Source organism: Pelodiscus sinensis, chromosome 27 (assembly GCF_049634645.1).
Source record: "Pelodiscus sinensis isolate JC-2024 chromosome 27, ASM4963464v1, whole genome shotgun sequence".
Taxonomy (NCBI): Eukaryota; Metazoa; Chordata; order Testudines; family Trionychidae; genus Pelodiscus; species Pelodiscus sinensis.
Window position 1 is genome coordinate 12,238,728 of NC_134737.1, and position 27,668 is coordinate 12,266,395.

Consider the following 27,668-nt stretch of genomic DNA (forward strand, 5'->3'; position numbering starts at 1 on the left):
GCAACTCAACGCCAGGAGTCAGGCGCTAGGGGGCGGTGGCGATACACGTGTGCGCAGTCGGAGGGCCCCCTAGCGTGGCTCGTGAAATGCAAGCTACGCGCTGCACGCTTGTCTGCTTCTGGGATTCAGGGGGAGGCGAGGCGCGAACTCTCCACTGCAGCGTTGGCTCAGTGGGGTGGTGCAGTCCATCAGGCTGCAGAGTTGAGCCTGTGGCGCAGGGCTGCTCGACATATGGCTGAGTTGTTTGTGGCCCATGGTGCGGTTTGGGTTTACGTGGGACTCAATGCGCAGCCCACGGGTGGGATCCTTGGAACGTGACCTCCTCTGGGAACACGCTTCACAGTGGCGAGGCGTCTCCCAGGCGGGGTGAGCATTGAAAGACGCAAGCGGACAGGCTGGCTGGAACAGATGGGTACAGGGTGCCGGTGTTTCTAGTCCCCAGGGAGGAGGTGCCGGCAGTGCCAGGGCATTGTGGAAGTGTTGACTGGCTTAGACTGGCCGGCTGTGTCTACATTGGCATGATTTTGCGCCAAAGCGACTGCTTTGGTGCAAAAACATGCTGTCTGTCTACACTGGCGGGGAGATCTTGCTCAAGAACTATAATGCTCCCACTCAGGAATAAGCCCTCTTGTGCAACTGTTCTTGCACAAGAGGCCAGTGTAGACAGGCAACATGAATTTCTTGCGCAAGAAAGCCTGATGGCTAAAATGGCCATCGGGGCTTTCTTGCGCAAGAGAGCATCTACACTGGCACGCATGCTTTTGCGCAAAAGCACATCTCTTGCGCAAAAGTACATGCCAGTATAGACGCTCTCTTGCGCAAATACTTTAACGCAAAAACTCTTGCGTTAAAAGTATTTGCGCAAAATCTTGCCAGTGTAGACGTAGCCGCTATGTTTGGGTTCAGCACCACAGTTTAAGACTTAATCTTTGTATTTATGCCTGACAGTGGGAAAGAAGCTATTTGTATATATATATTTGCATGTTTATTCACCCACACTTAAACTGTGGCCCTCAGCCTGTGCTGTGAGTATCTGTGGCCCCCGGGGTCTCCAAAGTTGAGTAGCCCTGCTGTAGAGTCTCTACTGAACTTTAGGGAAGGCTGGGTGACGATGCTATTGAACTAGATCAGTGGTCACCAAGCAGTAGATCGGGATCTACCAGTAGATCTTGGAGCCTCTGACAGGTGATCCTGACTAGTTTGACCAGGAAGCTTTCAAGCGTTGGCACTTCAGTTGCCCTTCCACCCTCTGTCATACTGCTCCTACCCTTTGCCTTGGAGCTGCCCCCTGGGAGCCTCCTGCTTGCTGTGCAGGGTGTGGGAAACAGAAAAGGGGTGGTACTTATGTCAGGGTGTCTCGCCCCCCAGACACACATGTATTCTATCTCCACACAGGGAGAGGGGGATGGAGGGAGCTTGGCAATGCAAATCTGTCACTCTCACACACAGTGTGCGTCTCTGTCATTCTCACAAACACACCCCATCTTTCCCTCTCAGCTCCCGACCCAACACACACGTGGGTGGTTGTTACTTCTGTTACTGCGTGCACAGAGGGTTATTTTTGGTTTTTGACTGGTCTGTGCGTTTCATAATTTCCATTTCTCTCTTATGGTTAAATGTAATTCTTTGAGTAGTGATTTCTAAAATGCCTAACCTGTCAGGGCTGGAGTCATTATCCTTATGGTAACTGCTGCTCCTGGAGGTGGCTGGCATGTCCCTGCAGCCCCTGAGAAAGGCAGAAAAGGGGGTCTCCTAAGTAAGTTGGGGTGGTGGGCTATTAAATGTGAATTGTTATACCTAATACATATTGCTCTTTATCCTTGTCTCTCTCCTCCTCCTCCTTTGGATTTTAATTCTCTGGTTCTCCTTCAGCATCTTCTCTGAGGGCTGTGTTACTGGTCCTCCTCTTGTTTCCCTGTACACCTTGGGAGACCCAGTCTACATCCATAGCTTCTGTGCTGAAGAGTCACCAAATGTACATCCTCCTGCAGTCTCACCCCTGCGTTCTGTACTTCCTTTCTGAATGTATTTCTGGTTTCTCACTCTCCATCAATACAACGAGAACATTATTTCTCAAGGCAGATTGTTCCATCTGACTGGTGAACCTTTGCTAGATTGATTCTATTGACCATGGGTTCTGAGAGGACTGGAGGAGGCTTCCTTGATATTATGGTGCAGAGTTTGCTTATCGGCTTTCAGCAGCACTGCAGGCTTAGATAACTAATTCCCTCTCCCTCCCTTTTAAACAGGGCAGAAGAAAGAAACCAAAGTGCAGTTTTACAATACCTTATTTGTTCATATTTAAAAACCTATATTGATGGCTAATATAAGGGTTGGGAGCATACACGTTCCAGTAATTACAAAATGTTGCCTTTTTCTACAAATACTTTGATGCTTGTGAGGAGTGGGACATGGTGCCCATGGTTCTTTTATAAATTATATTTTTTTGTAAATAAAAAAGATGAGACGATAATGGAAAAAAGTGTGATTGGGTGTTGTTTGCTTTGTGTCCCCTTTTTTAAGGGGCATTGTTGTGGAGTAGGATGATCTGGGGTAGTTGCTGTAGTATAGAGTGATTATCTGGGACCTCGCAGATATTGGGTTGCTTACTCTCTGCAGGCAGCCAGCGGAGAAATTTAGTAGATGTGCAGGCAGTAATCTTGCACTGAAGCGTGTACAGGAGTGTTCTGAATTACACTGGAAGGACTGTTTGAACCATCCAGGAGAGATGTTCTGCCCTGGAGGATGTGGGCAGAGGGGGGGCCAGCTGCTATTTAACAAAATTGTTTCCAAAATTATCATCTGTGGTGACTTCTCCCACAAGTACAGATTCCTACCAGTCTGACCAAGGCAAATATATATAATATGTATCTTTGTAAATAGCATGAAACTTTACTGTACATTATCAAAGCAATTTAACATACAAAGTTTCAATGTAGAGCCTGTTTACACTGCAGTAAAAGATGTGTAGTTAGCCATGTCAGCTGACCCAGACTTGTGGACATAGGCTCTGAGACATCAGGAGGATCCTATATTCTGGGCTCCAGCTCAAGCTGTAACATCTACAAGCTTTCCCTTCTCCCCAGTCTTGCAAGCCCCTGTCAGCTCAACCTGCTGCCAGGCTTTTAGTTCTATGACATATCCTAGACTATTGTAGCATCAGATCTTGTGGTGAGAAGTACACATTTATGGATTCTCTGTCATGTCAATCCAGGGAAGAAGCAATTAAATGTATGCTCTCTGTTACCTTCCCACCCTAATCCCCATTACCTGCATTCTGCCCTCGCCCCCCCCCCCTATCCTTTCTTTGTTCCCAAGGTGTGAGCTTTGTCCCTTGGAAGCCTGGGGGTGGCTTTTCCCATGTGGGTGGAGCTGGAGCCTTCCACCTCTGGCTCCACAGGCAGGTACCTTATCCACTGTAGGAGCCCCCCAACCTCTCTACAGTCTGGCCCCCCTTATCCTTCCTTTGTTCCAAAAGTGCCAGGTTCCTCCATTGCCAAAGTGGTGGCTACTGGAGGAGCCCCCCAACCTACCTACATTCTGAGCCCCCCTTATATAGCTAGTGGATTCAGTGTTTTCTAATCAGATGGCACATCACACTGCAACAACCTTCTGCAGCAGCATCTCCAGCCCTGTTCTCATGGTGCACGACAGCGTACTGGTGAAAAGTGCTGACCTGCAGCGAGAGCAAAGTACCCTTGTGTAGAGGGAGGCTGCAGAGGGACACTGTACAAATGGCATATTACACTGTGATGGTGCAGGCAATGCTAGGGCATGATGCACCACGAGAGCCTGTTCAAAAGCAAAGATGGCCCATTGAAGCACAGCAGGGTGGCAGCTTGACACTGCCATGTGTAATCAATGGGGGGGGCAGGAGGGGTGATATCCCCTGATGTGATGCTATGTTTAAAACATGCAATTTTGCTTCCTCCCTTCTGGAGCTGAGGGTCACAGGCAGGCTCGGGTCCCCTCTATGGAGTCAGGCCTGCAGCCCTCCCCACCCCGCTTCAGGCGGAGTGTCCCTGGGCTCCCCCCAAGACACGGTTAGCTGCTTCCCTGGCAAAGGCTGAGGGCAGAGGCCTCGCGGCTGGTAGGGCGCATGCGCTTGATTTTTTCGCACATGCGCCGTGGCGGGACAGTGGCTCGGGCTCTGACGACGCTCGCGCCGCTTCTCTTCCGGGGGCGGCGCGCGGCGGCCCGGAGCCTGGATGGGCGGTGCGGAGCGCTCGCAGCCCCAGGGCGCAGGCCGGGCCATGCAGCTTGCGGGGCGGGGCTCCAGGCGCGGGGCCCGGTGCATGGCGGTCAGGCGGCGGACTCGGCCCGCTCGGGCGGCCTCAGGTGGGTCCCGGGGGGGGGAGGCGGCCCCGGGGAGAGCCCGTTCGCCAGCGCCCCGCGAGCCCCGGCCCGGCCTCCCAACGGCCCCCCCGCTGCCCCCTCACTAGCCCCCCCGCGCCCCCCCCGCTCTGCCACCCCCCCCGCTACCCCCCACCCCCCCCGCTCTGCCACCCCCCCGCTACCCCCCCACCCACCCCCGCTCTGCCACCCCCCCGCTACCCCCCCACCCACCCCCGCTCTGCCACCCCCCCCGCTCTGCCACCCCCCCGCTACCCCCCCACCCACCCCCGCTCTGCCACCCCCCCCGCTCTGCCACCCCCCCGCTACCCCCCCACCCACCCCCGCTCTGCCACCCCCCCGCTACCCCCCCACCCACCCCCGCTCTGCCACCCCCCCCGCTCTGCCACCCCCCCGCTACCTCCCCACCCCCCCGCTCTGCCACCCCCCCGCTGCCCCCTCACTAGCCCCCCCTCTGCTCTGCCACCCCCCGTTACCCCCCCCCGCTCTGCCACCCCCCGTTACCCCCCCGCTACGCCACCCCCCACCACCCCCACTCTGCCACCCCCCCGCTACGCCACCCCCCCGTTACCTCCCCCGCTCTGCCACCCCCCCCGCTGCCCCCTCACTAGCCCCCCCCGGCCGCCCTGCCTCTGTACCCCCCCGCTAGTCCCCTCCCGTCGCCCTGCCACTGTAACCCCCCCCGCTACCCCCCTCGCTTGTCCCCCCGCCTCCCTGCCACTGTAACACCCCCCCACACTCTGCCCCCCCGCTGCCCCCCTCACTAGTCCCCCCCAGCCACCCTGCCACTTAACCCCCCCCCCGCTGCCCCTCTCGCTAGTCTCCCCCGGCCACCCTGCCACTGTAACCCCCCCCCGCTGCCCCCCTTGCTAGTCCCCCCTGGCCACCCTGCTACTGTAACCCCCCCCCCGCTATCCCCCTCGCTAGTCCCCCCTGCTGCCCTGCCACTGTAACATCCCTCCCCGCTCTGCCACCCCCCCCCCGCTATCCCCCTCGCTAGTCCCCCCCCGGTCGCCCTGCCACTGTAACCCCCCCCCACTCTGCCACACCCCCCCCCCGCTGCACCCCTGGACTCTGCCCCTGATCATTTCCCCATTGGGCCTGTAATTCCCTGTTGCACCTCCTCAGTTCCTGGCACCCTCCTGCAGTCCCCCCAAGCTATGTCATCCCAATGCCCCCCCCCCCCTCCGCCCACTACACCGCTCACGGGGCCCCTCATCCCAATGATCTCATCTGATACACTCCCCAGGCCCAGTCGCTCCTGCCCCCATCAGTGCCTTTGCCCAGCTCCCCCATCCTCAGTACCCCTTCCTCCATCACCCCCTGTGCAGCTATAACCCCCTCACCACCTAAAACCCTCCTAGTGGCCCCATTATTGCCTGCCACCCCATCACTCCCTGCTGCCCCAACACCCTTATCACGCCCTGGCCTATTACCCCAGTATCCAGCATGTCCTGTCATAAGCTTTTAGCTACCATCATCGCTCTCGCCATTCCCCCAGCCTTCATGGCCCATCAGCCACACATCACCAGCAGCTCTCGGTGACAAGATTTGGAGAGTTTTGGCAAGTGCTGCTGGGTCCCAGGGATGATACTGGGCGTGCTGCTGTGACATAGCCTCAGGATGTGTGGCTGATGGACCATGAAGGTTGGGGGAATGGTAAGAGTGCTATGAGGGCTATTGCCTCAACAGCCCTGAGCCCCAGAATCCTGTTGCCCCATTCATAACATCCTCAACAATCTCCTTAACACCATCCCTGTCATTAATAACATTCACATTCCTGGTCTCACCAGCCCCTCTTTCTTATGTTCCCAGACCTGCTCAACATCTCCAAACTTTATTCCTACCGTAATCTAATTCCTAGTTTATTTATGCACTTCTTTCCCTTTTATTATCCCCTCTTAACACACTATAACCTGCACGCTAATTCTCTTAACTCCCAAACTCCACCATCTCATAGCCCGTTCCTAATCTCCAGTTTGAATTCCCCAATTGTTGCATTAAACTTCTAAATTTTATGCCCCTTCAATGTTGGCAGTTTTGTCCTTGTTCGTCAAAGGCTTGTTCTTACTAGAACAAATGCATTATCAAGCACTGTCATGTTAACCACAGCCAGCTGCTAAAATAATCAACTGTAGGATTACCTATATACAATTGACAATGTAAAACACATCATGGTCTTCCTGTGCTTGAAAGGTCTGTCTAGAATAGATGATGAAAGAAGATGATTTTGAAATTGAGCTGGACATCTCTGTTAATGACTCTCTCCCGGTATTACCGCTGTTTGCCCTCTCGTGCACACAGACGTGACAGAGAGAGACAGGACATGAAGTCCCCGGAATAGTTGTAGGCGATGGAGGCTGGTTATTGGATTAGGCACAAAACTGAGATCCAGACTACACATTACAAGTTTTATGGCATTTGATTCAGAGTTGAAGATGTTAATTTGGGTTATGTCATATTCCCATTTAGGTAACTACATTCTGCTTCCTCATCAACTGCGTGCATTATTCTTCACTGTCTTTCTAAATAGTCACAAAATGTTTAAGAGATGGGTGAAAAATATTGAGGAGGGGAGTGGACACTGTAAATGTGTTTTATAGAGATAGGAAAGATTTATTTACTTTGATAATAGCACTCGCAGGTTCCAGTCTAGATCAGGGCTCCACTGCAGTCAGGGCTCCACTGCAGTCAATGCTGTACAAACATAAGATGACATGATCCCAGGTCCAAAATGCTTACAAGACTGCTTTATAGCAATAGAAAGGATGCTGTATAAACATAAGATTGAATTATTAGAGAAGCCGTGTAACCTTGTGGATACAGCACTAGACAGGTTCAGGAGACCTGGGTTCTATTCCAAACTTTGCTGCTGAGAGAGCTTAGGCAAGTCACTTCTTCTTTTTCTGCTGCAGCTTTCCATTGGGATAATGAAATTGACCTCCTTTGAGATCCATGTATTGTTATATGGTAAATTATGAAAGTTACCGATAAGAATTTGGTGGTGGTGTTGAATAAAAGTTACGTTCTCCGTAACAGTTAGTGTTTTGGAAAGTAACTGTCTCTTTTTTTCATTGCTACCAGATATCTGATAATTCACAGGTAAAATACCAAAATTTTAAACATACATGCTAAGTACTAAGTTGTTTCCAGTTGCACTTCCCACAAGTTTCCTCCTGAGCCCATCATCAGAGCTGCTATCTTGGCTAATGCAACACTGTTGACCTTTGGAAATTGCAACACAATGATGCTCAGCGACAGGACTGAGCATGCTGGCCCTCCCATTGTTGCTGATCTGGATTCAAGATTTGAGTTACACAGCGTGGGCTTAGATACTACAGTGAGATGCTGTAGAAAATCATAAGATGTTATTAGCCCCTATTGTGGTAATTGTATAAAACACCAGGTTGCCCTGGATATAACTTTTTAAAAATCCAATAAAAAAATCTAATAAATCTAAGATTTAAAATAATGTATTGATACAATGTAGAATGTCTCATAAAAACTATTGTTGCAAGGGACTAGATACCTCAGGGAACTGGTCATGGAATACAGAAGACTTTCTCCATTAGGTTGCTGGTTCTTAATCAGTCCAAGTTGTTAGTGGCCCAAGGTTGTTAGCATTTGAAGGTGGTGTGGTCGTTTTAGGTTTCATACCATTTCCTACTGGGTATTTTGCCCATATCACAAAAACTACTATATCACTTAATTTCCAAAGGGGCCAAATAATATTATCTTAGCAGAGAAGTCACCAACAGCACAGAGATTGGAGACTGAATGCTCCTTTTGCTTTTATAAGGTCTTCTTTATGCAGGGAAGTTCTTCTGAAAGAAGATAGGATGTGAATTTAAAGCATTGTAGCTTTTCTGCAGTAGTTGTTCATGTGGGCTCTCTGTTCTGGATTTCAAAATGCTTTGCATTTTCCTTTGCACCTATAGAGAGAGAATAATCTGCCAATTCACTTGACCATTAAACTTTGTTCTCCTCATTTTTGTCCACAGAATTGGACTTTGACCCATTATGCACATTATCCTACAATAACGTCCCCCAAACTGTAGTTTGACATTCACCCATTTTTATGTATAAGTATGAGTATGTTTTGGGGGGAAATATAGTTTGAAATGTTCTTTTTATCTAAGATTTGTAACAAAGAAGAAAACTCCTTGCCTGTTCCAAAAAGCTCCTTGTGTGCCAATTAAAGTGAAATTCATGTCTGAGGAGCAGTCTTCAGGGCACTATGGAGAGCCTGGGCCTGCAGGCAGTGACCCTTACTGACGGGACAACAGCCTACATTCAGCAGGCCATCAAAGGTAAGAAGAGATCCTTTTGGCTACTGAGCCTAGATATGTTGTGACACAGAAAAATCAGAGAACATAATATCTTGCTGTTCTCCTTGTTGACTTGCTCTGGGCAAGAAGCTAGCGTTTGTTAGATTTCACTGAAGAGTGACTCCTTAATAAAGAGGAAACATACCACTGATGTTGAAACTAACATACCAGAGCCAAGACAGCTACTGTAATGCAAACAGAGGATGATAGGTTCAGAGTACAGTGATTAGCTTTCTCTCTGCAGGTTAATTATAGGCTGCAACTCCTGCTGAAGTGCAGCTAAGTGTTTATCTGACTAAAGAACATAGAATTTGGTTTTCGCTAGCATCTTTCTCACTCAAATGAATAGTGTGTTCAGTGTTAGTGAAGTAAACTGACACTGAATGCAATATCTGTTATTTTAGTTTGGGAATTTATAAAATGTTCACCTCATGCAGTCTCTGGGAACTTGAACAAAATACATAGTCCACGCAGTATCTGATGTCAAATTCATTACACTTAAGCCTCTCCAGTAGATGTTTTGTGTGTCCCACAAACTGGGACACAAGTCTGCAGGAACAGGTCTTGTGTGGGGTCCTGAAGGTCAGCAAGTGTGAGCTGTATCATACCTGACAGGGGAATCCAGAGAATAGTGTTCTCCACCTGTGATACCCTTTCCCCAGGCATCATCACTAGACTGTTAGCAAGAGCATTCAGGGTCCTCTCAAATGTAGTAACAGTATGTGACGGCGCATTGGGGGTCCCCCGTCTCCTGCACCCCGAAATGGCACAAACAGACTCCACCAGCCAGTGGAATTGAGGGTGGTTTATTGCTCCTCCAGGATACAGCATAGCACAGATGTAATCTGGTTATAGGAACTGGGGCTAAGAGGCCTCAGTGCCCCCCCTTGAGATAGGGGAGTCCCAGCCCCCCTCCCCAGCTCCTTCTCCCCTGCTTTCCAGACAGGAACTAACTCTACCTCTCCCAGCCCTGCCCCCAGCCAGGGCAGCATTCCACCTCCCTTTGTTTCTCCCCATGGGGGGTAGCTGGTTCAACCGGTATGGTACCTTTGCATAATAAGGTTTTCCCTGATGGGTCTTGCTTCGGACAGCAGAGGTCACCACAGCCCAGCAAGTACCCCCACTACGTCACACAGTACAAGGAGGTAAAGTGGTGTTTTGTTCATTCAGTTTGATTTGCAGCACTAGAACCTGTTTTTTGACTCTTCTTTGTTAGACAGCCCATTAAGGTTATCCCATACATTTGTTTCAACAATAGCGGGAGGATGTGTCTTTGGTCAGGCCTAGTCTACACTAAGCCTCGCTGTCAACACACAGTAAATCAGTGGCTGGTGGATTGATTGCTATGACACTGATCCTCAGCATAGAGGAGACAAGTCCTCAGAGAACTACAAAGTGTTGTACTTAAAAGTACTGCATGGGAAAAGGCAAAACGCCATATTTATCGGTAGCACGTATATCAATCAACACTTATCATATGCATATGATCTGTAACACTCATGCGCACGCGCACACACACACTCCGTCTTGTTGTTACCAAGAGCTCCCGCTAATTGCACTGGCCAGGTGAGTTACATGGGGGAGGAGTGGAGCTTGGCTTCTGCCGATCCGGATCAATGCTCTGACGTTGACAAGATGAGACCCAGTGTTCCCCTGCAAGATGCCTTAGATTTATAGCATCTTCCCTCTCATGCAGATCTACACCAGTTAGTCATCACATGCATATGCATAATCTGTGAGAGTCGTCATATGCATATGCAGTTAGACATCTGTGGTGCCGCCTTCTTGGTGGTGTCTCAATGCTGCCACATTCACCTTCAAAGAGGGTGCTTCCAAAAGCAGGCACTTGCTGCTGACTCCCAAGGCCTCCATATCTCCAGTTTTCTTTCAGGGAGCCTACTTCATAGGTCTCGTTCTTCTCATTGCTCTTGGATCTGGCTTCCATCTTCTCTCCAACAGTTGCAAGTGCCCGGAGGTGCTTGCCTTTCACACCTCATTCACTCAACAGGGCAATCAATTAAGCAAAAGGGGGTACAGAGTCTACAAGATACAAAATTTGTATGTAAAAAGACTTAATGCAAACCTAAAGACATACTACAAAACTAAAAGGACTTGATACAAGTTAAAATAAAAACGTCAATGATAAAATTATTAATACAGAGATTTATTATTAATACAGAGATTGAGATGTATTTACACAAGAGACCTTGGCTTCTCTCTCTGAGGAACCATGGCATTTCTATAGTGTAGATGATAACTGCTGCTCTGTAACGTTAGCATTGAGTTTGATCTAAACCTTTGGGCCAGGTCTGCACCCAGTCACAGCAAAGGTGATTGCGGAAAACCTTATGTTCTCTATATTGTGAATAACCGTGTCTTTTAGTTTAAGCAGGCACTTTGAGCCAGGACTCCTAGGTTCTTTTTCCAGCTCTTCCACTGAGATGCTGTGTAACCTGAAGCAAGTTTCTTAGCTTCATGTCCCTCAGTTCTCCCAGCTGTAAAATGGGGATAGTAATACTTTATCACAGGCATGTTCAATTAACTAATTGAAATCCTCCCATGAGAAGAGCTGAATGAAAATACTTTGGACTTGTTATTGTAAAACACTTGACATTAAGTTTCCAAAGCAGGTTGTGGAACCTCTATCCCTATAAGTTTTAAAGAGCAGATTTGACAAACTATGCCTGGGGTGGTCTAGGTTTACTTAGTCCTGCTTCAGCACTGGACATTGGGCTAGGTCAGTGTTTTTCAACTTTTTTTTTAAATAAAGTACCCCTTTTTTCAACAACAAAAATATAAGTACGCCCAGTACCTACAGTTTTCAGACCCACACAATTTTTTTTCTGCCATTGCAACACCTTAATAGTAAACAACTTAATAGTAGTCAGGTGGGCGATGACATTTTTGGGTGTAAAAATTACAAAAATAATAGTGCTGTAAAACTTAAAACAAAAAATCAGTTTTCTCCAAATTTCAGTTGAATTGATGCACCCCCAGACTTCTCTCGAGTACCCCGAAGGGTATCACTGGTTGAGAAACACTGGGCTAGGTAACCTCTCAAGTCACTTCCAGCTCTCCTGTTCTGTGATTATATAACTTCACTACAGCATTTCCACCTTTCTGGGGAATGACTTCTGTCAGAGCATAACCTTGCCTTCAAGAAAAATGCCGTTAGTGATCCTTTGGTCGGCAAGAGAAGGCAGCACAGATCACATACCAGGTGTGCATGAGCTGAAGGGCTCTCTTCCATTTGCCCTCTGGGGTTCTCCACTCCCTCGTCCTGCGAAGCCAGATCCTCTGGTCTCCCTCAGTGATGGCACAGAGTTGGGGGTCATAGCCCACAGCAAAATCAGTCAGGGTGCATGCACAAATGAGAAGCAAAGCAAAAACAAAACAACAAAAACCTCATTGATCTGGCTCCCACGTGAGAAGGATTAAAAATAAACCTGACAGATCTGGCTTCCAACTGAGAAGCAGAAAAGAAGAGACTCGCCTCACTTCCCATGAGCTCCAGACCAGTGTTCCCTCTAAGATTTTCCAACCATGAGCAGAATGAGGTTGCATGCACAGGTTTGGATGTGTGCCACCGTGGCGCCCAGTTTATTAATGCACACATGTTCCTGGCTGCAGGAACAGAAACTCCCGCCCTCCCCAGCCATGTGGCATGTCCTGTTCCCAGCCACCGGAGCAGGACCCTTCCCCTCCTCCCCCATACCATGAGGCAGGTCCGCCTGCCACCAGAGGAGGTGGGCGGGGGAAGAATTTTTTTGTACATGGCTGCGCAGACGTGCCCTTAGCAGGAACTATGCTTCAGACCCACTGCTGGCGGGTCAAGGCTCAGGACTTACTCCCAGAGCTGGATTAACTCTTCTGAGGCCTGGGGCTAGTAGAGTTTGTGGGGCCTCCTACACTCTGGAATGGGGCCAGAAATGAGGGGTTCAGTGTTTGGGAGAGGGCTGCTGTGGAGCGGGCTGGGGGGGTCGGGGTCTGGGCAGGAAGTGGGGTGCAGAAGCAGGGTGGGGGTGCAGGGTGTGGATGGAGGGCGGAGGGTTGGGGTGCCTGTCTGGCACAGCTGCCAGGGGGTGCACTGCACCCCACCATGCCCATTGGTCTTGAATCCTGGCCAGTGGGAGCAATCGAGCTCGAGCCTGCAAGCCAATGCAGGGACAGAGCTTTCCTGCACTGCTGTTCCCAAAGCAGCTTTTTTCTTTTTCTTTTCAAACTTTTGGGCTGGATGCAGCCCTTAGTTTGCCTTGATCCAGCCTGCGAGGCTTGGGGCTCCTCCTACCTCGGCTGAGCACGTGCTGTGCAGCCACGTGGGGGATACTGTGCCTCAGTGTCCTCCCTCATGGCTAAAGCACCAGCACTGGACTGCCAGGCTGCTAGGGGAGGAGCCCCGAGCCTCATGAGTCAGATCAGAGCAAGCCAGGGACCGGGATGTAAGTTCCCCATCCCTCGGCTCTATGGCTCTAGCCCAAATGCTTTGCACCGTCTGAAAGTAGAATGGGGTTCTGTAAGTTACTAAAACATCACAGCTAGAAATATATTTCAGAAGCAAGATGTTAATCCTAATTACGTGATTGCAATGTTCCATTTCTCACTGCCTGCCAAGGGTAGAGGCAGTCGGTGCTTCGGGATCTGGACACATTTTTTTCTAAGAATTGGTCCTTGACCAAGTAAAGACACAAAGGCACTTTGTCCCTCATTTATGCCATTGTGGGACCCTGTCGGCTGCCGTATTTGCTTTTGTTCCATTTACTTCATTTGTTTACATGGTAAAGAGAGCTGGCAAAAGTCTCCTGTATCCGGTCAGTGATGGGTTGAGGTCGCCTTGGCCCGTTTCCTCCATACAGACAATGTAGGAAAGGGAGGTTTAATCTTCCCTATGGTATTCATGAGTGTGCCCATTACTCTGGTTCTAAATCCAAATAGGGATTGACAAAGTAACGCTCTCCTGTGGAGATTGTGATCCTGTGAGATTTCTCTTCAGGCGACATAGCAAAGGGGTTGTGAAGAAATGGGAACCGCCCAGTGTACTGGAAACACTGCGGGCAGCCATGATGGTTTTCTGTTGCAGGAGAGAAGCTGCTTGAAGGGCAAGTGATTGAGCTTGAGGATGGGACGACTGCTTACATCCATCAAGTGACAGTCCAGAAAGGTGAGAATGAGTTGAACACAGGTGGCCTTGGGAATGTCCTGCCGTGAGGGCAGGGGACTGGACTTGACCTCTTGAGGTCCCTTCCAGTTCTAGGATTCTATGTATCCCTATTTTGCTAGACTGGGAATGGGAAATCTAAGGCTTGGAGGGCAGATGTGGCCCCCAGCTTGCCTGGATGCAGCCCCAAAGGCTCAGGGCTCCCCCCCCCAGCATTGGGAAGCCTGAACTGGCACTGCAGCCCCCCCCCCCAACCACCACCTCCTCCCCACTGCATGGACTGGAGCACACAAAATCTACTGGTCTGGGCCTACTAGGCTCTAGTGTGCACAGAGAATGTGAGGAGAGCCTTTCTCCTCAGTGAGGGGACTTGTCAGGGTTTGGGGTGGGTTTTTTTGTTTCTCTTGTGTATGGCCCCCGACTGATTTTTCTGTGGGTCAGCGGCCCCTGATCCAAAAAAGGTTCCCTACCCCTGTGTTTGAGGGACATTATGGGCATGACTCATAGCTGATCTGCTTGACAGTCCTGTCTCTAAATTCTATCCTCAAGGAGTCCATCTGCGTGTGCTTCATTCCCCCACCTTTTGTTTAAGTGCTGAATAAAAATGTAGATGCTTTTTCTGTCATATGTGACTTCCTGTGAAATGTGCAGTAAACTGATATATGGCCAAATTTGTTGCTGATGAAAACAGATGCAGGTTAAAATAGTATTGTCTTGGTCCTCCTTCTACATCAGGAGTTTCCAAACTTTTTGACATGGGGACCGGTAAATCCATTCACGAGCTTTCGGAGGACTGGTAACATTAATTTGCATATTCATTAAGCAAATGACAAATATGCGAATACGTTGTTTTTTGTCCTCCCAGAGCCCCCAGGGCCAGCTTTAGCAAAGCGATCTCCCCCAGCCAGCCTCACTGTCCCCACTGGTTGGTTCCCCCCCCCATCCCCCTCCGGCGATCTCCCCTGGCCAGCCCTACTTCTACCAGCTGGTTCTCCTTTCCCCAGCCAGCCCTACTTCTGCTGGCTGGTTCCCCTCCCTATTTCCCCTGGGCAGCTTCACTGCCCCGACCCTGCTTCCCTGTGGCCCAATCCAACTCCCCCTCCATAATAAGAGCTCACCTGGTAACCCTCACTATGCCTCTGCCAGGAGCCTGAAACATACGGCTGCATCCGCCCAGCCCGGCTGAGGGCTTGGGGAACCCGGCGCTGCATGGGCAGTCTGGGAGCCCGGAACAGCCTGGCAGCCACACTGAGGCCCGGTATTTTTATCCCGGGCCGCGGCCCATAGTTTGGGAAACGCTGTTCTACAGTGTGTATCTGTCTGATCAGAAGTCTGATAAGTTCTGTAAACTGTGTGTCTTCCTTAAATAGCCTCTGTGCCCATGTGCATTAACCATATAGCACCCTAATGTTGTGCTTATGTGAACAGTGAGACATGAGCTCTTTCTAAACTATTAGCTATGTTAGACTCTGGAATAGTCTCCCCAGGAAAGTGATAGAAGCCCCAGAGCTTGGGTCATCAATAGATACGTTTTCATCTCGGATTTGAAATGAGATGGCGTTAACACAGCTGAGAGGGGAAGGGAATTTGTTTCACATGGTAAGAACCACAGAGGATAGAACTTGCACCAACCATGGTAAGGAATTGTAAAGGGACAGAGAAGTTGGCTGCAAAATAAATGGAAAAAGAGGAGAAGGATAGGCTGATGAATGGAGTGTGACTTAGGATGTTTAGGCTCTTTTATCTGCCCCAAGACTTGTTGTGACCTTGGCAAGTCCACGAATCCTCGTGTGCCTCTGTTCTCCATCTGTAAAATAGAGAGAGTCTCATTTCCCCATTTCACAGGGACTTGGGGAGAATAAATTCACTACTGATTGAGGAGCTCGTTTCCTGTAGTGGTGAGTGCTGGAGAAAATTTGCTGAAGTGGGGGCAGCTCAGGCAAGACCATGGCAGGTTTTAAAAACAAGTAGGACATTTTTGAAGTGAGCTCTGTTGTGTGAGCTAATTAACTCTGTGACCCAGACATGACGTTCCTTACTCCAGTGTCTACGGCTTATGCTGATTTACAGAGTCTGTAGCTTTTGAAGATGGGCAGCAAGTGGTGTTGGAAGATGGCAGCATGGCTTTTATACACAACACACCTAAAGGTAATTATTAATTCTTCCATCCTCTGTCAGGGTCAAGCCTCCAATGGATTTAACAAAGTCCTGCGGGTTTCTAAGAATGTAGCTCGAATGATGTAAAGTATAAGAAATCCAGATGTGAAAGTACCATCAACAGAAACATAATGTGAAAGCCACATCCTGGCTGATGTTGCTAATATCCAGGTTCACTTGGATTAACCTTTAACCAAGAATTCTTAAAACATTCCCTGCTTATGCTGAATGTTTTTTATGAATTGAGGTTATTGGCTCTATGGTCATTTCTAGGTATGGTGTAACAGAGGAGGGCGCACAACTGGCTGGAGATGCTTACTTTATAGCAAAGCTTGTGACACAGGGAATTATAGTTGATACATGAAATAGTCATTCTTATTTTTGCGAATGAATAAATCTGAATAGCAACAGACTGATGTGTGCCTTTGTAAGAGTGCTTACTGCTACTGTACATAATAATTACACCCAAAAAAGTGAAAAGAACATTAATTCTGGAGAGTCAAGCTCTCAGAGGTGAGGAAATGCCAGGATTAGGTCTTCCTGTGCCAATAGATAGGAAGCAGTTGCCCATAAGCAGTCCTCCAATTAACTAGTGTTTGATTTCTGTGGCCCCCTCCAGAGGGTTATGATGCCAATGCCCTGGAGGAGGTCCAGCTGGAAGACGGCTCCACTGCCTACATACATCGTCCTGTTGTCGTGCCAGCTGGCAGCACCATCCTGGCCGTGCAGGCAGAAACAGGGCTGGAGGAATTGGCTGGGGAGGAGGAAGATGACACCTTTGATGCTGATACCATTAATGCTCTCAAGCAATATGCCAGCAAGGTAAGGATGCAGCACTCCTTTCATGGTCCGGCAGCATGGCTGGCAGGCTCATGGGAAGAATCTGATTCCCAGAGCAGATCAGGACAGGGGTTAAGGATACGCAACTGCCTGGCACTAAAGCTTCTTTTGGAAGAGAAATTGGACAGTGTTCTTGTGGGAATCAGGTTAACATGGGTGTTTTCAGACTCCATTAATGAATATTTAAAGGCTCCCCATTCTTATTAGGGAATACCTTTCCCCACCTCTGTCAGCTCAAGCATTCAGGGTGGTGCTGAGTTGCAGATGTGAAACTGCTCCTGAATTTCCACTTTGTGTTGGGCTATTTACATTTCATTGGCTGCAAATGCAGCATTGAGCAATGAAAAGCTGGATCAGGAAAGAGATGCTTTTTATGATTTGTTACAGGATGTGTTCACCAAGGTCCCCAAGCTTGAAATCATAGCGAGTGTGGGTGATTGTAATGCAAAGTTTGGAAGTAGTAATGAAGTGTCAGACTAAGTTATTGGCAAGTATGGCAGGGATTTGAACATGAACAAAATGGTGACTGATCAGTAGAAATTTGCAGCATGAACTACCTAGTGGTAGGTGGAACAATGTTTCCTCATGAGGAAATTCAGTAACGTGACCTGAAACACTCCAGACGGTACTACAAGAACCAGCTTGCCTCTACATGTCAAGATTGTTTAGTGTATCGTTGACAGATGGATGTGCGAGCAGCGATTGTCACCTTTGTATTGCTGTCAAGGCGAAGAGGATGGTGAAAGTTAAAAGAAGACTGTACAAGTGAAAGACCCAAACACAAAAAATGCTTTATAGCTTGCACTGAAGAGGAGAGTCAGTGTTCTAATGAAATGAACTGAAGAAAACTCAGACTCATATTCTTTGGGAAACATCAGTGTGCTATCTAGAAAGAGAGTTCCACAATGACATGTGAAAGGGAAGAAGGTATTAGTAGTGCTACTTGGACAGCAGTGGTAAAGAGAAGTGCAAATCAGAATTTGAAACAGGAAACATGAATAGACTAGCAAGTGGCAAGAAGACTACAGAGCATTAGAATAGTGATAGACACGGCTACAGAGCATTAGACAGAGACAGAAAGGCGTGTGAGAAGAAATAAAAAGGCAAATTAATGTTTTCCTGTATAAGTAATCAGTGATGCATGTTTTTCTTCATAAGGAGATTATTGGTGGAGATGGCTAATGTAGCACACCATGAGACCCATAACATTTCTCAGTCCAGATGTCTGCTTTCTCCAAGTGGTTGTGGAGATTCCCTATCCCAGCATGCAGTGCTCCATCTTAATTTGAGTGACTTTAATATGGAGCGCTGGGTTCAGGGACCTATAGTCTTCATGCATAAGACCGGCCATACTGGGTCAGATCAAAGGTCCATCTAGCTCAGTATTCTGTCTGCCGACAGTGGCCAATGCCAGGTTCCCCAGAGGGAGTGAACACAACAGGTAATCATCAGGTGATCCCTCTCCTGTCATCCATTTCCAGACAAACAGAGGCTAGGGACACCATTCCTACCCATCCTGACAAATAGCCATTGATTGACCTAACCTCTTCTTTGAACCCTGTTTAAAGTCCTAGTCTTCACAACATCCTCTGGCAAGGAGTTCCACAGGTTGACTATGCGCTGCGTGAAGAAAAACTTCCTTTTGTTTTAAACCTGCTACCTATTAATTTCATTTGGTGACACCTAGTTCTTATATTATGGGAACAAGTAAATAACTTTTCCTTATTCACTTTTTCCACACCGGTCATGATTTTTATAGACCTCTTTATATCCCTCCTTAGTCTTCTCTTTTCTAAGCTGGAAAGTCCAAGACTTTTTAATCTCTCTTCATATGGGACCAGTTCCAAACCCCTAATCATTTTTGTTGCCCTTTCCTGAATCTTTTCCCATTTTCCCTCTTTGGTCTGAAGAATAGCAGCCCAGGTGTGTGATCTCCTGGTGTGAATGACTCATTGCTTGGTTATGGCTCATCTCTTCTATACTCTGCAAAGGGGCATAAGCAGATGCTGTGGTCTCTCTGCTTGCAGGTCTCTGAGGAGGAAGAGAGAGTGAATAGCAGCTGCCACTTGAAGAATGAGATTTCAAACAATGCCCCCTCCCAGGTTAGTACTAGTCAGTGAGATCTTTCTTTGACTCCACTCCCGTTAACTTACCAGCCCACCACTGTGGGTGTGGGTTGTTTGACTCAACCAGTTAAATGGCTAATCTTTTTTTCTAGTCTGGCTATTTCTGTTGATATCACCTACTTATAGAGCTGTTTCCTACTAGAATTTGTCAGCATATAAATGTTGTGGATCATACAACTAGACTTGCAGTTGGTCCCAAAAAAGTACTAGCCCAGACACACAATCTGCTTACCTACTCTGGGTATGATGGGAGATGGTGATGGGAAAGTTAAAGGTACTTAATCCCCTCGTCGGTGAAGGGAATGACTTACGATGGGCAAGGAGGCCAGTGGAATTTTTCAGGGCTGAAAATTAGGATCATAAACGTGACATTTGTGTTCAGTTTGTGATATGGCCGATAATAATCTGTGTGTGCTTAGCTCTCCCGTAGCACCTCTCATCAGAGATTTTCAAAACACCTTGCAAACCTAATTAAAGAGGCCTCACAACTCCAGGGTAAGGTAGATCTTAAGAGTCGTATTTTACTTATGAGTAAACGGAGGCACAGAGCAGTGAAGTGAGCTGGGAAACAGAGCCCAGAAATCATGGCTTCCCTCCCCTTGACTGCCCTCTGTGTGTGCAGCTGTGACTTTGTATGTACATCACACTCATTTTCAGAGAGATCCCTGTGCAAGATGAGAGTGCAGGGGTGCGTTCATCCTGGTCTTGCAGAGTCTTTTGTGGTTCTTGTGGTGGTTTTTTAGTTAGCCTCGCTGTTTTCCTCGGCAGGCTCTGCGGGACGAAGAGATGCACAGCAACGGGAAGGGGCAGCAGGTTGGTGACAGAGCCTTCCGCTGTGGTTACAAAGGTTGTGGACGCCTTTACACTACAGCCCACCATCTAAAGGTAAGCCAGCTACTGCACTGGCACCCAAAGCTTCAGCCAGAGGACTCCGATGCAAACCTGGTCTCATGATGGAAAAGACCAGGATGCCTGTGAAAGGAACGTGGCACTCTGCAGTGACTTTCAATGGCCATTTTGGGGGTGTATCTAACAGTTAAGAGCCAGAGAGACGGAGTTTGTCACCTGGAGGAAGGAGGCATCTTGGGAATATCCACATGAGAAGTGATGAGGAGCCTTGAGGGTTGGGGAAAGGGATCTCTTCCTAACAGTGGAATTGTGTATCACTAGCTACTAGAGGCTGCTGAGCTGCGCTGCTTTCAGAGCAGAGCTGATGGCAGGCCATGTGTCCTCTGCAGCAATGAATGGGATCCGCACCCTACCTAAGCATTAGAGACACTTGTTTTCCTGCTGTCCAGTACGTAGCTTGAAGCAGAACACAGCAACTGTGTAAGGCAGTTGTGGGGAGCCTCTGGCCTGTGGACCACATCTGGCCCATCAGGTTGTGTGTGTGGCTCATGAGACATTTTGCAACATGCAGGGTTGCCAGATTCTGCTGGTTTCTGTCCGGGTAGGTTTTTTCCTGCTGGTATTACTAGAGTGATTTGCTCATAAAGCAAAGGCATTTGAAGTGAGGAGCATGCTGGTTGCACACAACACTGATTGCGCGCTCCCTCTGCATCCAAAGTGCTGCTACAATTCAGTCGGCTCAGCCCACGAATTCTAGATACACAACTGCAGTTTGCAAAACTGCCCTGTCCCAAGAGACCATCTTGGGGATGACAATCTTGCAGCCCGCTGAGAGGAAGGAGAGCCACTCTTGCAGCTCACACTCTAACCTAGATTGCTCATACTTGTGTAAGGCCTTATCTGGGCTAGGATAACATCTTTTATTGACCTTCCCTTGGTGGAAGGTCTGAGTTTTCAAGCCACACAGAGCTGCTCTTCTTCAGGTCTGGGTCAGGAAGCAGAGTGGCCAAGCTAAATACAAGGTAGGACAGATTGGTAAGCAGAAGGGGTAATTCATATTAGAGGCAGTCACTTGAAATGAAGTTACCTCATCGACCTTGTGAGTCTCAGATCCTGGGACCATCACGGCTACAAGACTGCACAGAACAGAGGGGGGAAAGTGTGTTTTGGAAATGTGTTCTCTCATAGGTTGTCGTTTTACCACGTTAGTTGGTTGCAGTGAACCTTAGCAGGAAATGTGTTAAAAACCAATTTACTCAGTCACCTAGGGGTTTAAAAGGTGGTAGCTAACCCTAGTCTAGACCAGGGCTGAGAGCACACTGCTGCTGCATGTCAGCTCAGCGCAGGAAGCGATCAAGAGCCCGGTGTCTGCCTGAGTTGGGGTGGGTGGTCTGGAATTGAGAGTGCTTCTTCCCCCAGCTCTCCACATGCTGCTCCACCTGAGTTTTGGCTTCACATTATGTCCCTTCTCTTTCTCTCCAGGTGCATGAGCGAGCTCACACAGGCGACCGGCCGTACAGATGTGACTTCCCGAGCTGTGGGAAAGCATTCGCTACAGGTAATGGTTACAGATCACCTGCCGAAAAGCTCCCGTGCACATCACTCCTGAGGCTGCCTGTTCTGTTATTACGTGGGAGCTCCGTTTTTAAGGCCTCCTTAGTAAAACACATTTCCTCCTCAACTGCTTATAACCTCCCCCTCGTTGTAAATTGCTTAGAGTTTAGTTTATCTAAGTGAGCGGTTCCCAACCTTTTCCAGATGGGGACCCATTTTGATAATTCAGGAAGACTTGGGCAATTCAAAAAATGTGTGAACGGCTCCTTAAGAGCCTCCTGGGGAGACACCTGGCGACTCTTTTGAAATGTAATGGCGACCCATATTTGGGTCCTGACCCATAGGTTGGGAAACCCTGATCTAAGTGAAGAACTAATTGGACCTTTGGTTCCTTCCTTTGAGATTCCAGGACAAAGCTCTGAAATTCCATGGAGTAAGAGATTGTCCATGTGTTGTCATGTTACATGCGGCAGATTGCAGCACAAACTTCCTGTCCCCTCTTCCCTTGCAGGATACGGGCTGAAGAGCCATGTGCGAACGCACACCGGTGAGAAGCCGTACAAGTGCCCGGAGGACATGTGCAGCAAAGCCTTCAAAACCTCTGGGGACTTGCAGAAACACATCCGCACACACACAGGTGGGCTGCATTGCCACGTGGCAAGAGGCCTGAGCACAGTCCTCCCCAGTCTGACGTTCTCGATGGCAGGGAAGCGAGTGTCCATCTTGATAGTTTATTAGGCCTAGGACCCCGTGGCGTTAGGTGCTGTACAAACATCATAAGATGGTCTCCATCCCAGAGAGCTCACAAGCTGAGAGCTAGCAGGTGGGTGCAGACAGACAGACAGAGGAGTACAAACACGGTGCAACGATACTGTCTAAACCAGGTTTTCAACCTTTTTTCAGTTGCAGACTGCTAAAAAAGTCAAATGGAGGTGTGGATCACTTTGGAGCTCTTAGACATGGTCTGTGGACCCCAAGTCTCACCACTCGTGTAAATGGTCCACAGATCCAGGTCAGGGGAAGAGTAGATCACAAGCCGAGCGAGCATTATGACTAACAAACTGAGCTAGTTCAATCATTTTGTTGTTGTTTTCTTGATTTGCGTTGCTCTGTGCCTACATGGTGGATGAAACTTCTGTGCCCTTAGATCCTTCCCAGCAGAAGTGCATTGGTGTCACACTGACATAGCGAAAGGCACCAGAGCCTCACCTTTTCAGTCTGATGAGTGTTTACAAAAAATACAGTGGAAGGCATTTGGGGTGTTAGTTGGTTTCCTTTAGAACTTGTCTGCAAACGGCAGCCCCATCAGAGAGGACTTAATTGGCCACGGAGACTTTGCTTCCCTCCTGTGTTAAGAGGCAGGGCTGAGACACATTTGTGCTCTTCCCCGACTGTGCTGTTGGCTTAGTGCTAAATTCATCGAGTAGAATGAGTTTTTCTGGGGAGAGACACTGTCGAGCATCAGGTTAGGGGGATGGGAAGAAGCCATTGTGTGTGCCTTGCAGTCCTTCCTTCCTGCTTAGTCCTGTGTACGAGGCAGCCTGGATTATCCAGATGCCCTGTGGAACTCATCAGGGCAACAGACATAGTGGTGGGGATGTGGTCACCGTTTCAAACTCCAAGACCTTTGGGGAGCTGGTGGTCTGACTGACAGAAGCCACATCGTGCCTTTCTTCTGTTTGTTGCTGAAGGTGAGCGTCCCTTCAAATGCCCCTTTGAGGGCTGTGGCCGCTCTTTTACCACCTCCAACATCCGTAAGGTCCACATCCGGACACACACGGGGGAGCGGCCGTACATGTGCCCCGAGCCCAACTGTGGGAGAGGATTCACGAGCGCCACCAACTACAAGAACCACATGAGAATTCACACAGGTGAGCTGCGGGCAAGGGTATAGTTTCCCCCATTGGAAAGATAACGGATTCTATAGCCTAGTGACTACATTGTCTATACCTGACAACGCTGGTTGTCCAGTTCCATTGGTTTCTGCCAGCGTTCTGTGCTGCTCCTTAGCTCTGATTTACCCTTAAATATCTTCAAAGAGCCCAGCAAGCAGTGGAAGTGCTGTTAATGCTGCTAGACAATATTGACTGCCCATGGTTTAGCAAATTCTCTGGATTGGCACCAGTCAGGTTCCAAGGGTGCGGGACTAGAGAGATTCAACCTGTAGCAAACTCTGGCTGGGCTGGGGTTCTGTAACCCATTTCTCCCCTATAAAATAGACACATAAAACACTCCATAAAGGTTCAAAGGCTTGACAGATCCATTTTTCTGTGGACACACAAAGCTGTGCAGAGTGGGACGAGATCTGCCTGGAAAATGCTGCACCGAGGCCTGGTCTGAGCACAGGGCTGGGAGGCAGAAATAATGGATTCTGTTCTTGGTTCTGCCACTGACTCACTAGGTGACCTTGGTCAAATCTACTGTCTTCATGCTTTGGTGTGCCATATGAAATGGGGAGATTCCCTCCCCCGCCCCTCCGCATGGTAATGTTTGTGCAGGCTTCCACATTGATAGGTTGTTGTGACCATGTGTCTCCCCACCCTAGGCGAGAAGCCGTACATGTGCACTGTGCCGGGTTGCGGGAAGCGCTTCACTGAGTACTCCAGTCTGTACAAGCACCATGTGGTTCACACACACTGCAAGCCCTACACGTGCAACAACTGCGGGAAGACCTACCGCCAGACCTCCACGCTGGCCATGCACAAGCGCAGTGCCCACGGAGAGCTGGAGGCCACGGAGGAGAGCGAGCAGGCCCTCTACGAACAGCAGCAGCTAGAAGGTGTGGCACACGTCCTCCACGCTGACTTGGATTAGACAGTGCAGCCAAAGGAGGGAATGAGCCCCCCAGCCTGGGCCTGCAGCCCCTCCCCCTCTCACCGCCAGCTTTGTGGGGAGGTGCCCCCATTCTAAGCCTGCCGCCACTCAGACAAAGCCTGTCTTCCAGCTGTTCTCATTAGGATCCCATGCTCTATCCCTTCAGGGAGCAGGCAGACCCCAGGGTCCTAGATCCAGGGCCACAGCCAGGCACTGCCCTTCTCACTGGTGCTCCCTTTCCTGTTTGCCCAGCTGCTGCCGCCGCCGAAAGGAGCCCCCCACCGAAGCGCCAGCAGATTGCTTTCCTTTCAGAGGAGGAGGAAGAGGAGGAGGATGGTATACCGACCCAGGTTTCGCTTATCTCTCAGGACGGAACACAGCAGGTACAGAAACCACGGGGTCCTCTAGAGTTTGGGGTGCAGCTAACAGAGCTGGTCCCTGCCTCTAACCACCACTCGCATTCTCCATCCTGGACAGCTGGTGGGTCCTTTCCTTCTCGGCTAAATAGAGATGGCCAGTCACTCATTGTGCGGTGGAGGTCAGGCTGCTTCGTTGCTTTGAGTTTAGGGTTCATTTGCTGAAAGCTGCCGGAGAGCAGCGGGCTGTACCCATCAATCTGGAGCAGCCTGAGTCATGCGGGCCAAGCTGCCTCTCCATTTCTCTGCCCTCATTCATCAGTTTTGACGTGGCGGGCAAAGGAGGGTTCACCCCATTTGTCATTGCCCTCTGGGCACTCGTCGGACGCTAACAGCTTTCTCTCTCTCGTGGCGTTGGCTGGATTTGGGTTGCGATGTTGCCTGGTGTTGAGATTACGTCCGTACAGTCACCGTTCCTGTCCCCCTTACGGACCAGGGCTCAGGAAGTAGCTGCTGGGAATAGCTCCTCAATTGGCCTCTGAGGTTGCCGCAGAAAATGAACTAACTGCCCCCCAAGAGCGTGAGAGAAGGAGCTTCAAGTGGGAGTGAGATGAGGCTAAGTGATTTGAGGTGGGAACGGGGAGTAGGATTCCTGGGTTCTAGTCCCGATTCGGTCACTGACTGCGTGTGATCTTGGGCACGTCAGTTCGCCTCTGTGCCTTGGTCATGCCTGGAGTCATGGTCTCTCCCTTCCTCACTGGAGTCGTGGTGCCAAGCTCAGGACTAGAGAAAGCCAAGTGGGCTGCAGAAGAGGGATGGGCAAAGGGCCAGCTCATATCCCATGTGACCACCTCTGCCCAGCAGGGCAGCTGGTGCAAGCTGAGTCCTGTCTGCCCTTCGATGGCCAACCATTTGTTTTCTCGTCACAGGTCAGTCTGTCCCACGAGGACTTACAGGCCCTGGGCAGTGCCATCAGCATGGTGACACAGAGTGGCACCATCGCGATGCCACAGGAGAACCTTGCGGCTTCCGGCACGCACACGGTCACGATGGTCAGTGCGGACGGGACTGAGACGCAGCCGGTAGGGGTTTCTTTCTGCGACTCGGGGCGGTTCTGGGTGCGAGGAGGCTCTTTGCGCCGTGTAATGTCTTTGGCTGTATGTGTTCCAGGTTACTATCGTCACTGCGGGGGCAGTGATGTCGGAAGGGTCAGCCATCGCGTCCCTCCATCACCAGCAAGTGGCATTGCTAGCCACCGCCAGCGGCACTCACATTGCAGTGCAGGTACAGGGGGACACCCTGGCCTGGGCTGAGCTTCACTCCTGTGCAGTCACCCTGCTCTGATTCCCACTTGCATCTCCTTCGGACCTGCCCCCAGGGGGCTGCTGCAGCACCCAGGTCTCCTGGCTGCCTCTGTGTCCCTTTCCTCTATGTTCTTTCCTTTGGACTCCCCTCACTTTCCTCACCAGCTGTGTGCCTTGGCCGTGTCTGCTGTTGTTTCTGTTGGTGGCCTTTCCCCCTCACCCATCTTCTTCCCCCTTTCAAGGGATTTGACAGTGCCTGCCTCGCTTACAGCAGCAGGCCGGCCCTAGGGGGATGGAGGCCTGGGGCAACCCCCTGCAGGCCCTGATCTGCCCCTTTCCTCCTGCCCTGCGCCACACAAGCTGGGAGATTACCAGGGGCTGGGTGGCTGAATCAGGCTGCACCAGGCCTGTCTCTAGGGCAGTGGAGGTGGCCACCGCAGGGCCTCCCAAAGCGTGAGGAGTGGGGCAGCTGCCCCAGACCATCTGTGCAGCCGTCTCCTCAACACGCAGAACTCCATTACTCCCCACCCCACCTCTCTCTGCTGTGTTCCACTTCCTCTGCACCTGTTGCCTACGCCTCACATTCTTCTCCCCTACATCGGACTGCACCCATCTTCCTTCCCTCTGCTTGGCCTCAGCACTTGGTATTTCTCTCTCCTTTGCACCCATCTTCCTCTCCTCCCACCTCGCCCCAGCCCCTGGCATCTTACTCTGCCCTAGGCTGTCCAGGTCAAATACAGGCTGGCTCAGCCTTGGAGCATGGGAGAACGATGCCATTCATTTGTGTTTCTCCTTTCATAGCTGGAAGAGCAGCAAAGCCTGGAAGAAGCCATCAGCATGGCGACAGCAGCAATCCAACAGGAGTCTGTAACGCTCAGTGCAGCTGTGTCTGAGAACGGGTGCTGAGGCATCGGACAGTCCATGGGCAGGGAGCCTTGAGTGGGGCATGGATGGCAAACCAATGGACCCCTGTGTTCGGCTGGGGGTTTCAGGATCTGAAACAGCCGTGCCAGCTGCTGCATGGAAGACAAATGAATGCGTGGTACCGAATGCAGAAGGGGGGGGCCGTGATAACTTACGTGCATCCGTCTTGCACCAGGCAGGCAGTGAGAGCAGATAGGGGACCCTCTTTGAACAGGTCTCCTATAGCTTAAGTGACATCTTTCTAAGAAACCTGGCAGCTGGCTTTTGGCTGGAGGCTTCAGAGCTTTCCTGGATCCTGGGCAGTCACTCTGCTGCCATCTGGGACTATCCTGCTCATTTTCCGTGGACGCTAATGTCCCTGGCTCTGGAGAAGACATAGAAGCTCTTGTGCTCCTTTGTGGCCAAGAGTTGGAATTCCAAGGCAAGATGAGCTGCAACAGCCTACGTGGCGCCCGGGGGCATCAGCAATCATTCCAGGGAGGCAGGGTCTGCGCGCTCCCACTAGGTGCTCGAGGAAGGAACCCAGAAGGTCTGACAAACACAAGTGTCGTGTAAGCAGCATCTGCACAGAAGCAATAAAGCCCCCTCACAGCAACCTCAGGCAGTCCTGGTCTCGGTGTTCTCAACGACGATAACTCCTTGACGCTGGAAGTCGGAGCTTATCTCCGGCCCACGCTGTGGGCCTGCCACGGGCAGGATCTGCCTTAACCTGGACACAACGGCACTTCTCCCTCCACCCTCCCCATCCCCCTTCCACGCAACAGCCAAGCTCATTTCCAGATTCCGCTGCTGTGGGGCCGGGTGTAGGACTCCACGTGGGCAGGCCAGCACTTCTCGGGGGCGCAAGCTAGTTAGATGTAAATAGTGAGTTTAAATAAAACTAATTAAAGTTTTTTTTAATTTCCTTT

The 27,668-nt window shown here is 50.0% G+C and overlaps 1 protein-coding gene across 1 annotated transcript; it reads left to right on the forward strand.

Annotated features, from left to right (window-relative positions):
• The first annotated feature begins 4,198 nt into the window (after positions 1-4,198).
• ZNF76 (zinc finger protein 76) lies at positions 4,199-27,664 on the forward strand. The gene is made up of 15 exons (XM_075910416.1): positions 4,199-4,338; positions 8,493-8,663; positions 13,759-13,839; positions 15,907-15,984; positions 16,613-16,815; positions 18,861-18,935; positions 19,728-19,844; positions 21,291-21,366; positions 21,874-21,999; positions 23,054-23,233; positions 23,908-24,141; positions 24,429-24,559; positions 25,462-25,614; positions 25,703-25,816; positions 26,638-27,664. Exons 2-15 carry the CDS (start codon positions 8,591-8,593, stop codon positions 26,740-26,742), a joined length of 1,746 nt encoding a protein of 581 aa, XP_075766531.1. The 5' UTR covers positions 4,199-4,338; positions 8,493-8,590; the 3' UTR covers positions 26,743-27,664.
• The last annotated feature ends 4 nt before the right edge of the window (positions 27,665-27,668 follow it).

Bases quoted from the DNA above. Each gene is read 5' to 3' on its own strand.
- ZNF76 (XM_075910416.1), top strand. From the start codon at position 8,591: ATGGAGAGCCTGGGCCTGCAGGCAGTGACCCTTACTGACGGGACAACA. The intron at 19,845-21,290 runs GTAAGCCAGCTA...CTTTCTCTCCAG, and splicing joins CTACAGCCCACCATCTAAAG to GTGCATGAGCGAGCTCACAC. The intron at 25,615-25,702 runs GTAGGGGTTTCT...TATGTGTTCCAG, and splicing joins ACGGGACTGAGACGCAGCCG to GTTACTATCGTCACTGCGGG.